General features: G+C 25.2%; 2 protein-coding genes across 12 annotated transcripts; both read left to right on the forward strand.

Annotated features, from left to right (window-relative positions):
• Positions 1-1,377: 1,377 nt before the first annotated feature.
• Positions 1,378-4,726, forward strand: LOC124430975 (major facilitator superfamily domain-containing protein 10). 10 transcript variants are annotated; one of them, XM_046978288.1, is made up of 8 exons: positions 1,378-1,428; positions 2,446-2,607; positions 2,689-2,951; positions 3,035-3,326; positions 3,436-3,656; positions 3,825-3,915; positions 4,027-4,164; positions 4,270-4,726. In XM_046978288.1, exons 2-8 carry the CDS (start codon positions 2,463-2,465, stop codon positions 4,362-4,364), a joined length of 1,245 nt encoding a protein of 414 aa, XP_046834244.1. In that variant the 5' UTR covers positions 1,378-1,428; positions 2,446-2,462; the 3' UTR covers positions 4,365-4,726. The 10 variants fall into 10 exon arrangements, with proteins under 10 accessions (XP_046834244.1, XP_046834247.1, XP_046834241.1 ...); XM_046978291.1 differs by having other exon boundaries at positions 1,410-1,428; positions 2,485-2,607; XM_046978285.1 differs by lacking the exon at positions 1,378-1,428 and adding an exon at positions 1,464-1,689.
• A 909-nt stretch (positions 4,727-5,635) lies between these two features.
• LOC124431087 (protein SON-like) lies at positions 5,636-12,195 on the forward strand. 2 transcript variants are annotated; one of them, XM_046978519.1, is made up of 8 exons: positions 5,636-5,936; positions 6,378-6,623; positions 6,724-6,868; positions 7,020-8,874; positions 9,042-9,100; positions 9,177-9,242; positions 9,350-9,465; positions 11,549-12,195. In XM_046978519.1, the coding sequence occupies exons 1-8, from the start codon at positions 5,919-5,921 to the stop codon at positions 11,552-11,554; spliced, it is 2,511 nt and encodes an 836-aa protein (XP_046834475.1). In that variant the 5' UTR covers positions 5,636-5,918; the 3' UTR covers positions 11,555-12,195. The 2 variants fall into 2 exon arrangements, with proteins under 2 accessions (XP_046834475.1, XP_046834474.1); XM_046978518.1 differs by having other exon boundaries at positions 9,350-12,195.
• The last annotated feature ends 1,239 nt before the right edge of the window (positions 12,196-13,434 follow it).

Consider the following 13,434-nt stretch of genomic DNA (forward strand, 5'->3'; position numbering starts at 1 on the left):
AGAGAATATTGATGTGTACTGGTCGGAGTGCAAATGAAAACTAACTCGCGAATCGTCAAAGTTAATCGAAGGATCGTTTATGTTTATATTAAACAAGGCCAACAAGCGCGAGAATCAAATTTTTAAGTATAAGAATTTTATTTTAAAATTATTCTTAGTTTCTCTCGCGTTTCCGTCTTTTTAATGTTTAAACGAATCAACTATTGTTTAAATATTATTATATTGTACTATGTATACATTAAATATTGTTTAGCTGATTGAAAAATGATCGAAATTATTAATTAATAAGTTTTCCCGATTAGAAATAGAGAGTATTGATGTGTACTTGTCGGAGTACAAACGATATCTAATTAGGTGTTTGTCAAAGTTAAGAAGAAGCACCTTGATGTTTATATTACACAAGGTCGTCTAACCAATGATCAAAATTTTATAGTGTTGCTTTTAAATGAAATTATTTGTAGTTTCTCTCGCGTTGCCGTCTTTTTAATGTTTAAACGAATGCAATATTGTTATAAATATTAATTTATTATTCTACGTTTACATAGAGGATTGTTTAAATAATTGAAAAATTATCGAAAGTATTAATTTATAAGGCCACATGTTTACTAAGAGAGTGTGTACGTATGCACTGGTCGGAGTATAAAAGAAAACTATTTCGATTATCGATTATGAATAGATTTATATTGCAAAAGGTCAATAGTCTTGATATAAAATTTTTAAATATTAGAATTAAATATTAATAATATATAATAAGTTTAAAAATTAATTTTATATTTTAGAAATAAAATTATTTGAATTTTCTCGCGCGTTTTCGTCTTTTTAATATTTAAACGAATCTATTATTGTTTAAATATTAGTTAATTATATACCGTGTATTATATTAGAGAATTTTTGAAATGATTGAAAAATTATCGAAAGTATTAATTTATAAATTTTCACGTTTAAAAAGAAGAGAGTTTATTAAAACCGACGTTTATTCGTCAAAATCTAAGAGAAAATTAATAAAAAAACCTTTAGAGTATAATTTTTATATAAATAAAATATTATTGAAATATTAATTTATTATAAATCGGACGTACATTGTAATTTATATAAATTAGTTTAAAATAAAAGTTTGTTTTAATTACATACGTAAGCTGATATTGCGATTTATATCTTTAATAAATAATATTTATTAAAATGCTTATAATATATCAATACCTAAATAAATATGTTATTGTTTGAATAATAGTTTTTTTTTGTTTTTTTATAAACCGTGCACGTTTCAAGTTGTTTATATTTTTGTTTCAACATATACATATCAATGTTTTGGTCACGTGATTTATCAAACACGCGATTCGTCGATATTTTTCGTGTGAAATCATAACGCGAATATGATAAATTAAAAACAATAATAATGAACGACATACGATCTTCGTTAGATCATAAGTATATTTTATCTTCTTCTTTTAAATATATTCTTTTTTTGTTATTGTAATATACCGTCATCGTATATAATGTACAATGTACACGATGTATATAATATTTAAATATATACTTATACCGAAGTTGCGCCATTGTACGAAATTTATCTCTCAGGAGAAATGTCAAAAATATGTTTTAACGTTAGGATCGAATGAGAAAACATAATTTTTGGTCAATTATGACAAATGGGATATTATTTTTTGAAGATAAAAATTTATCACGTCGGTAATAGGTTATTTCGGATTTTCCTAAAATTTCTCTTTTCGGTCATAAATCATATAGGCAAGAGGACGATATTTTTTAGACATGATTTTTGTTTTCAAAGAAAATTAATATATCTTAGATATTCAAAATAGTCATTTTCTCGTTCAAACTTTTTTCTTTAAAATGAGATCTTTTTCGTCAAAATCGATAAGTTATTATGCTTATGTTTTCGTTGCTGACGTAAATGGAGGTTATAAAATTTAGGACAATGAATGACAGCTTTATAACCTTTCACTTTTAAACTGAGATGGATTGTGAACACGATTTCTATGGCTATGTTAATTCCAAAAAATAGTTTATATTTTGCATTTATATATTCTATAAATACAAATAACATTATGTTAACCGTAGAGTATTATTAAACTGTTAATTGGCATGAATTCATGTAAGATTTTATTTATGTTTGTTATCATATGGTATCATTATTGTTAAGGATAATATATTATTTTATTGATTTTTCTTTTTCTTCTTTTTTTCTCTTTTTCTTTTAGGAAAGAATAGTCGCAATTAATGTTATGTTTAACATAACCTAATGAATTGAAAATTATATTTTTTTAAAAGATCCAAAAGAAAAATTTATATATATATATATAAATATATATATATATGTATATATATATATATATGTATATATTTAAATATAAAGATAATAGAAATTAATCATGGATAATATTAATGATAATACAGTGAAAGTTGTATTTTTTTCTTTATTGTTAGATTTATTAGCATTTACTATGATATTACCTTTATTACCAGCCTTATTAGATCATTACAAAGTATTAAGTAATAAAGGACTTTATTCTATGATATCTCATCATGTGCAAAGTTTACGAATACTTTTAAATGCTCCTGATAAAATTGATACTGTTCTGTATGGTGGTATGTATATTTTTTTAAATAAAATTAATTAATATTAATAATATATATAGAAATATAATTTATGATATATTATTTCTATAGGTTTTCTAGGCTCTATGTATTCTTTTTTACAATTCATTAGTTCACCAATAACAGGAGCATTATCTGATACTTATGGACGGAAACCTTTAATGATTTTGTGTTTAACAGGTATTACAATGTCGTATTTATTATGGGCACTTTCAAAAAATTTTGGCATATTTGTATTGGCTAGATTTGTTGGTGGTATTAGTAAAGGAAATATTAGTTTATCTATGGCTATTATTTCTGACGTTACATCCCCTGAGAAAAGAGGAAAAGCTATGGCAAGTTATAGAATATAATGTTAATTCTATAAGAGTAAATTCTTCAATTCTTTTTTTTTTTTTCTTAATTACAACGTTTCTAGGCTCTAGTGGGAATAGCATTTTCTATTGGATTTGTAGTGGGACCAATGATAGGGGCATTTTTTGCATGGATTTCAAGTGGCAATAGAAATGAAACATGGTATATTGCACCTGCATTATTTGCTTCCTTGCTTGCTGCAAGTAACTTATTATACGTTATCTATAATTTGAAAGAAAGTCTACCAGTTAAATATAGAACAAAGACTATATTAAGCGGAATGGTCAAATCTGTAATCTATATTAATCCTATAGATCTTTTTCAATTTACTAGTGTATCGGGATTAAACGACAAAGGTAAAATAAATAATAATTTACTTTTGTTCATTAATTAACAATATATATGTCTTTTTTTCCATTTTTATTATACAAATTTTTCCATAATGATTAAAGTATATTATTTTAGAGCAACACAATTTGAAGATGTTAGGTCGTACATATTTTGTCTACTTATTTATCTATAGTGGATTAGAATTTACCTTAACGTTTCTTACTCATCACATATTTGAATTTTCGAGTATGCAACAAGGATGGATGTTTCTTGGAATTGGTTTAACTATGGCTATTTTGCAAGGAGGTTGGGTGAGAAGAGTTCCTTCTCATAAAACAAAATCGGTTGCAGAATTGGTAGGAAAAATTATTTTATATATATATATATATATTTATATTATTTATTTATATATAATAAATTATTTAAATATATATATTATATATATATACATATATATATTTAAATATATAAATAAACAAAAATTTTTAATATATACATAGTAATCAATGATATATATATTGTAGGGTTTATGGTTAATAATACCAGCTTTTATATTTATTGGCTTAGCAAAAAATACAATGATGTTATATCTTGGAATATTTTTATTCGCCGTTTGTAAGTGCACGCAATATATCATTTATAATTATTTGTGTAAAGTATTTTTTTTTATTTTTAAATCTAAAAAAAGCATTATCTAAGATACATCATAAACTTTTTATATTTTAGCAACGGCTATGGTTGTTACTTGTATGATGACATTAGTCACAAAAATAGGACCAGAGCATCAAAAAGGTACAATAACTGGAATATTCCGTTCGTTGGGTGCATTAGCACGTGCAAGTGGACCAATCGTGGCTTCTGCAGGTAATTATAATATTATTGATCGATTGTTCTTTTTGCCAGTGTATATATATATATATATATATATTTTTTTTTTTATTGATATCTATGCTGATATATAATTTTTAGGATTTTGGTATTTTGGAAGTACTACAACATACCTAACTGGAGCTGTTTTTCTTTTATTGCCACCCTTTATACTTCATATTATGAAGCCTCTATAACAAAAAAGAGATCTATATTAAACATATTTTTACTTATTGATATATATATATATACATATTTTTATATTTGCAAATTGCATTCACTGAAGTGCCCTAAAGTATTATGTGCTGTTATACAAACAAACAAAACTAAATCGCTTTTATTAAATCGTCGTACGATTTATTTGTTTAAACGTACGCAAACATGCAACAATTTTTAATTATACGAATGTGTTAATATATATGTACACACACATACACATTATTATATTTTAACAAAATGTTTAACGAAAAAAGTGTTTTTGAAATAATATTATTGTAAGTATTTTCTTTTGTATAAGGATATTTTGTAATGTCTTATAAAGATTTATTGAAACGTCAAATAGTATAATATTTTTTCTATTTACCGAAATACTTTCTATTCTACGAAAACTTTAATAACAATAGTGTTATTGCAGATATAGGATATATATATATATATATAAACAAATACCGTCACAGGTACATCCACATCTCATAAAAGAGAAAGTAAGTACCTTATCTGTATTATGAATCTTCATACTTAAATTATGGTCATAAGGTAAACAATTTTTGTTTTTCCGATTTTACTTCTTTAAGATAATTTATTATATTCTATTTATATATATTGTAAATATAAAATAATTTTATTTTAAATAAATTCAATTTCTACGTACTGTATGTAAATATAAAATACAAAATAATAATTTTACAAATCTTAAAACTTATAAATTCCCAAATATTCAGGTAACAACTGTATACAATAAACGGGATTTTATGGTTAACGGGACTTTCATACTTTTACTTAGTATAATGGAAAGATATTGAAAAATTTTTAAATTTATTTTCCAAGAAAAAGAAAAAGAAGAAAGATTAAAACAATACGAAATATTAATTATTAAATAATAAATATTAATGAAAAATATTTCGTTAAATGATTTAAAATTCCCGGTTAAAAATTCTGAATTTTCAATGGTTTAACATGTAATACGACATACATACGTGATTGATTTCATTGTTTATAAGAAATAATGAAAAATTTTAATAATTCATTAATAAAATTGTATATAACAATTTGTTAAAGATTCGAAATATTCTATTAAATCTAATAACTTTATGTCATATGAAACTATGAAGCTTTATAAAGTGAAACTCCCTTTTGAACTGTCGACCAATCAGAAAGAAGCATTATCATCACGTGGTACAGTTAGTGGGGGTACTTTCAAGGGATAGTTCGAAGTATTTTCTTAATGCTTGTAGCCAGTCAAGTAGCATTCGTCGTTCGTGCTCGTTGATTTTACGACCACTCATGCCATTTTTATTTATATGTAGTGTGGGGTAACGAAGTCGTGGAAGATCGTGCGAATGGTTTAATATTATTTGAAAGTAATATAAAATATTTCAATCTAGTGATGTAGTTTTAATTTGATAAACGATTGTATACGTAATAAGACACATTTCCGTAAAAATCAGCGTTATTATATTAACATAAACGTTGAACGGGGTAGTGATCACTGTGTATACGACCAAATTTTTCACGTCTGTGCTCAACATAAAATGGATTATCGCCAAAAGGTATGTCTTAAATCGTTGAAATATTAACGAATGAATAAAAATCAAACGACGCAATATCTATTTGTAAAAGTAGAAAGGAAATAAAAATTTTGTTCGATGTATATTTCCATATTTTTTTAATAACGTTAGCGTGAAGAAGAAGAAGAAGAAGGAAAAAAAAAATACCCGTATAAACAATTTCTATGATTTGTTTTTTAATCAGTAATATAATTGCTATTGACGTGTTTTAATAATGATAATATCATAATTTCAATCATATTTTTTTACAATTCACATGTATTATATATAATTACTGCTAATATCATAAATTATGTTTTTTACAATACACATGTATTAATTATAAATTATTCGTATTTGCGTTAATTTCTGCATTAATTTTATTGCTAAATTTAATATAATTGTAAATTAAATAAAATTATTGTTATATGATAATCTTTGCAGATGGTTTTGGCTTCTCAACAAAAGTTTCATACTGATGATGACGACGATGAAGATTTAGAAGCTTTACGTTTAGCTGCATTACAGTCATTAAGGACTAAAGATACTTTGCATAATAAAAGACAATCTTTAACACAATTACAAAAAGTTGTCCCACAAGTGACACAAATTGCACGTCCGTCTTATAAACCACAAAGGTTACCAAGAAGGGCTCATTTCCATAATCGTCTTCAACAAAGACAGAATGGCGTAAGTTAATTTATTGAATAGAAATAAATTACAAATATTAATAATAATAATAATTTGATTATTATTTCATTCAATTGTATCATATTTTTTTTTTTAACAGAATTTATATTATCAAAGCCCTAGAAACCCTAATCTCATAGCTATCGTTCCTGTGGATGAACATTCTGAATTACAAAATATTGAAATAACAACTGCTACGAATGTAGAAAAGACTGATACTCATCATGCAGGCATAAAAGTAGCAGGTAAAAGATATTTCCATTTGAAATGTATATTTATCCTTTAATATCAGTTTAGATATAAATTTTCTATTTTTCTTTCTTTCTTTTTCTTTCTTTCTTTCTTTTCTTTTTTTCTTTTTGTTTTGTTTTTAATTTCATTCAATTATATTCACAGAAGAATCAAAGTTTCATCGTTATAAAGATACTGGAAGTGGATCTGAGGAAGATGATCAGAAAAATCATACGAATAATTTATTACAATTAAAGGGAGAGTCTGTTAAAACTGGTAGTATAGAAAATGAAGATACTACAAAAAAGAAGGAGACTCAATCAGAAGTTATTGATGACTCGCAGAAGCATGAAGATGAGGAGGATGTCAATGACGATGACGATGATATACTTTTGATGGCTGATCTAGAGGAAGAAGATAGTTTAGAACGATTAATGGATGAGATGGAACGAGAAATGAATGTAGATAAACCACTTGAGAAGAAAGATAAAGAAACAAATAGAAAGAATAATAAACAATGTGATGAGAATGTTATTCAAGAAACAAAAAAGAATGAAGAAAATGGTAATAGAAAGGAGAATAACAATCATGCTACGTCACTTACAATAAATGTTAGATGCGAAAGAAGATCCGTATCGCCGCATATAACAAGTGGAGTTTCTCAAAAACGAAGATCTCTGTCGCCAAAATCACGAAGTAGTAGAAAGAGATCACCGAGAAGATCTCCACGGAGATCACCTTTAAGGCAAATAAAAAAGTCACTAACTAAATATAAATCTCCTGTAAGAAGATCTCCACATAGAAAATTATCACCAAGAATAAGATCACCCAGATTGTCGCCTCATTCCAGATCTCCAAAATTATTAAGATCTAGATCGCCAAGGATATTATCACGTTCAAGATCTCCTCCTAGGACAATTCGTTCTCCTAAAATAACATCGAGATCGCCTAGATTGACACGATCCCGATCACCAATTAAATTGTCATCTCAATCAAGATCACGTTCAAAATCTACTTCACCACGTCGATTATCACCGTCAAAGAGAATATCACCACGATCTCGTTCACCAGGATTTTCTCCTCGTAGAGGATCACCTCGTAGAATGTCACCGCCAAAAATTTCACCAAGAAGATCACCATGGTCATCTCCTAGAAATTCTCCACGCCTTTCGCCAAGGCGAAGGAGATCACCTAAAGTATCGCCAAAAGAATTACCAAGAAAACATGGGGGTACGTGCTCTGTGAGCCCTGATAATACATTAAATTCTTTATACATTAGAGAATCACCTCCTATGCATAAACGAAGATTGTCACCTGAATCATATAGAGAAAAAACAAAACAGAAAGAAGAAAATTCTGATAAGATTGATTTAAATGATGTTAAAGAAACGATTGATAATACGGTAAATGATCCAATCTTGGAAGCACGAAGGAAAAAGTTTGAATCTACAAGACCAATAGATCCTGTACTTGCTAATAAGAAGATCAAATTAAGTAATGCTAATAAAAAGACAGAAGTTTTAGATAGAACTCAAACGATCAGCACAAAAAAAATTAATAAATTAACAGACGATGATCATAATGTTAGAGATAGAGATATATGTTTGGATACAACTTATGAATTTGAAGAATTAGGTGATACAATGGAAAATAATTCTCCGTTACCTATTAGCAGTTCGATCAATTCCTGTATAAATGTGGAATCATCAAAGACAGAGAAAGAGAAGTCATCTAAGAAGAAGAAAAAACGTGATAAGGAAATATATCAAGTTGGAAAATTAAAAAGTGAATTGCCTCTGTCTGAACGTATTGGAAAAGATAAGAAATGTAAGAAAAGGAAGGATATTATTGCAGAAGTTCAAAATGAGGACGTAGATGCTATATTTGAAGATATAGCTGTAGACGAAGAGGGTGACTTAAGAGCTGAACTTAGTAGAAGACGTGCTGAACGATTAAACAGATCTGTACCAATTCAATCAGCAAGACTTGTACAATCAGCTTTCAAAGGAGTTGTTAATGAGTAAGTACATTTTCTATATAATTACATTTCACTTATTTTAATTATTGTTTTTCAAATATAACAATATATAACATATATATATATATATATATATATATATATATATATATATATATATATATATATATACACACATATGCATGTATTTATGTATTATCTTCTTACAGAGTAGTAAAAAATAATGCAAAAGTAAATCAGAGGCATGTAATCAAAAACGATGAGAAAGGTAATTATTTAATGAAAAGATAGAAAACATTTATTTGTAATATTAAATTTATATAAAATCTTTTTGTTTTATACAGTTAATCAAAAGGACGTCAGACGAGTTACTGTTGTTAGATCAGTTTCCGAATTACATGATTCCGGAGGTATGTATATGTTGTTAATCTTTTTTTTTTTTTTTTTGCATTTCATTAATTTCACATGGATATGCAATTGTATACATAAATTTATTCTTTGTTGTGCTTATTTACAGATGAAAGCAATCTTGATTCAAAGGTCCCTGTACGTTTCAGGCTAGGCCTTAATAAACAAATTCAAGACACAAGAGAAACAAAATCACGGAAAACCTCAAAAAGACAGAATCGCAAGGTAAAGCACAAAACTAATTTGACTTTAACCAATCCAGAAAATGTTTTGTAGTATTATGTTGTTAATTGATTGTATAAAATTAAGCACATCTTTACTTTATATGAACACGATTTTAAGAGATAATTTCAATGCAAATTTGCACAACAACAAAATACCCTATATAATAGTGATATAATCATTATAATATAATATACATATACATATATATACACACATACACAATATATATATATATATATCTTGTGTAACAAAATATTATTTTTGTGAATCTCAACAAAAAAAAAGGTCATATAGTCATTTGTATCTGCAACAAATAAAATATAAAGAATATATATTTATATATATATTAAGTTGAAATATATTTATATATAGTCTGTGATAAATCACTGTTTTAATTAAAGTTAATTCTTTGAAATAGTATACAAAAAAAAAAAAAAAAAAAAAAAGAAAAAAAAGAAAAAGAAAAAAAAACATTAAGATGATTTAAATCACATTTAAACAGACATTTTTCATATTAAAATATATTACAATATTACAGTTTGAATTATTTGAGGTAATATGAGAAATTAAATGATAAGAGCAATAATATTCTGACAAATCCCAATTTTCATTTACACTTCATATCATGAACATATTTACACTTTATGTTATAAAAATATATGACTTAATGAATTCTATGTTACAAACGCTTTTTATTAAAGATAGTTTATTTTTTTATAATTGCAAATATAAAATTGACCGAGTTGAGATAAAATTTTGTTAATACTTGAAAAGCTTTCTTTTTTATATACAATACACATAATATATATGTATATATATGTATATGTAATTTTTCTTTAATTTAAGCATTAGACAAGATCAAACAATATGTGAAAATTAAAAAGTAAGTTCAGGTTTTAAAATTTATTCTAATATCAAAAATCATTACAATCTAAGATTTAATTGTGCTATTGTAACTTCGTATAAATTTTTCTTCAATGTCTCCTTTATTTTTGTATTATTTAGATGTGATTATCAATACGCATATATAGGCATTAATTTAATTCTATGATATTACAATATAAATTTTGTTTATATATTATTTTTAACTCTTATAGTTATATATAAGAGTTTAAACACAAAAGCTTATGTGCGAATTTTCAATAATCCGTTTTGAAAAGTTTTGAATGCTTATACTATTTTCTATGTTATATCCTTATGTGTCATATTTTCATAATTTCATTATATCCCAGATAAATTTAATTAACAATTCTTGGAAAAGATAATGTGGGGGGGAGGGAGTAAATTACTAGAATGTTCAAAAATATATCTAATAGATATAGACACGTATAATAAAATGTCTATAAAAATGTTGTGCATGTATTATTTTATATATAATATTTTCTACAATAACGCATAAACACGTACCAAATGATATTAGGAAAAAAAAGGAAAGAAAAGAAAAAGAAAAAGAAAAAAAAAAAAAGAAAAAAACTTATATAAAATATAAAGTTAACTTGATTCCTTTATAAATATATTATTTGAATATAACATTAAAGTCTATCTTATAAAAAGGAAGCTTATTAAGGATTAATTATATTACATGTGATTAAAATAAGACTTTTTAATCTCTTATTTAAAATCAGGCTACCGGTGTTAAACCTTATGTAAATTTATCTATTATATATTATATATCGAATTAATAAGTTTTGAAATATACTGCTACAAATAATTTATGTACATTGAAAATATTGATAATACAAATATCTCTATATATTTTCTTTTAAATTTATAGTTACAGATACAATATGTATCTCATTAGTTATTGCACGAATGCAAATCATATGTTCCGATAAGAATTTTTTAATGAATATGAATATGTTAGAAAGTAGTAGCATACATAAAGAGAGCATGAAAGAGGTGCTTAAAATCGATTACACACACACACATACATGCATACATCCATACATACATATATATATATATATATATATATGTATGTATGTATGTATATGTATATATATATATATATCTGTTATATTGTAAGTTTGGAAAGGTACAATATTCCAGTTAGGAAAATAAACGTGATCTCTTTTTTGTCTAGGAATAAAGTAAATCCGCGTTCATCTGATTGCTTGAATATTTAAACGAAGAGAATAAGGTGTCCATCTTCCATCATTTTTTGTCAACGTAGGAAGATGTAAGCATATTAGGGGTTAAAGTATATTACAAAAATATACAAACATACAGTGAAGGATAAAGAGCATTGTGTTAATTAACGATAGACAATATCCAAAATTTGCACATCTTTATGTCTATTTGTATTTAGTTATTTATTGTTAAGTATTGCTATTAGATTCTTGATTACAATTATATTAATTCATCTCTGTTTTTTGTTGAAGTACGTGTACATAATTTAAATCAATCACTCATTTAATAAACAAGAATCATTAATTATCCCAAAGTCACCCTTTGTACACCTAAAACATGTATTATTACATAGAAATATTGTATAATAATATTGTCTGTACATATATAAAGATAAATGGTATAAATCGATCAGTTAAAAATTGGTTAATCGTATAAGAAATATGTAGAATATTTTGTAAATTGCATTAATGTATCATTGTGCATCTCAAAAAATGATTTGTGTAAATTCGTTATTTAGATGGAAGAAAATCTGTTTGGTTGAAATTGAATTACTTATACCATGTACGTTTAAAGTAAATGGATACTGTGGATATATTCAAATTCGACTGATGAATATTATGCTATATATCAAAATAGCTACCTGCAAAATATAATTCTACGTCATAAAATAGAATTATAATTCATATTCATATTCATATTTTAGTAATAGATGTATATATATATTATATATACATTAGCGATATTAAAAATACTTTACAAGTCATAAGTACATATTCTCATCATATATATAAATATATAAATATATATATATATATATATATATATATATATATATATTTATATATTTATATATATATAAAGTAGTACTGTACTTTTTTACATATTTTTATGACACTTTTTAGGAATGTTAGTAATTTTTTAAAGTATTCAATGTAGCAATATTTGATTACTTATAAAGTGAGTGATTAATATTATATTTACTGGCATTTTCTTAGTGGATAATTATATAAAATAAATTATATAAAATAATAATATAGCGCCAAGAGTGTGCGCGCTACCAATGTGCAGATTCACAAGTTGATATATTAATATGTATATATAATTGTAGTCTTAATTGGAAAATTAATATTCAATATGCGAGTTGCGTACCTCATAGCATCTATGAAGGTGTAAGTGTTAATTTAATTCAATAAAAGAGAATTACATTTATTCAAGGTTTCATTCGCAAAAACTTTAATATCAAAGTTAGTCGATATAGAACTTTAGTATCAAAGTTTTTTACAGTGAAAACTTAGATAATACAATATTATTCGCTAATTACATACGTGCCTTGATTTGTAATTAATTTATCAAAGGTAAAAAAAGAAAAAAAAAAAAAAAAAGAAAAAAGAAAAAGGAAAAGAAGAACAACATCACGAATATATATTTTTTCACAATATTTTCTATCAAACTCCCTTGTACGACATTATGCTTCGGTCAATAGATTTACACGTTACAAATTTTATTTATACAATATAGCGCGTGTGTATATAAAATTATCAACTCTGGGAGTTGGCATAATAAATACCTCTTGTATTTATAAATTGTCCTAACAGATTAATAAACCTGTTGAGATAACAAATTATATAATGTGATATAAAGCGACAATTAACGATTTTACATATAAATTATTGTAGAATAACACAGATGCAATTATAATCTATTTGATTATTTTATAATATAAGAAGATAACATTTTATTTATAGTAAATATTATTAATTAGGTCAATCCATTTGTTTGTCAATCCATTCTTCTATTCTTTTATCATTTTAATCAGAATTATTATAGGAAAAAGTAAAT

This window comes from Vespa crabro, chromosome 20, assembly GCF_910589235.1.
Source record: "Vespa crabro chromosome 20, iyVesCrab1.2, whole genome shotgun sequence".
Classification (NCBI taxonomy): Eukaryota; Metazoa; Arthropoda; class Insecta; order Hymenoptera; family Vespidae; genus Vespa; species Vespa crabro.

Coding starts and splice junctions, on each gene's coding strand:
- LOC124430975 (XM_046978283.1), top strand. CDS start 2,391: ATGGATAATATTAATGATAATACAGTGAAAGTTGTATTTTTTTCTTTA. Junction 2,952..3,034: donor AGAAAAGAGGAAAAGCTATG/GCAAGTTATAGA, acceptor CAACGTTTCTAG/GCTCTAGTGGGAATAGCATT. Junction 3,657..3,824: donor CAAAATCGGTTGCAGAATTG/GTAGGAAAAATT, acceptor TATATATTGTAG/GGTTTATGGTTAATAATACC.
- LOC124431087 (XM_046978518.1), top strand. Junction 8,875..9,041: donor TTCAAAGGAGTTGTTAATGA/GTAAGTACATTT, acceptor ATCTTCTTACAG/AGTAGTAAAAAATAATGCAA. Junction 9,243..9,349: donor CGAATTACATGATTCCGGAG/GTATGTATATGT, acceptor GCTTATTTACAG/ATGAAAGCAATCTTGATTCA.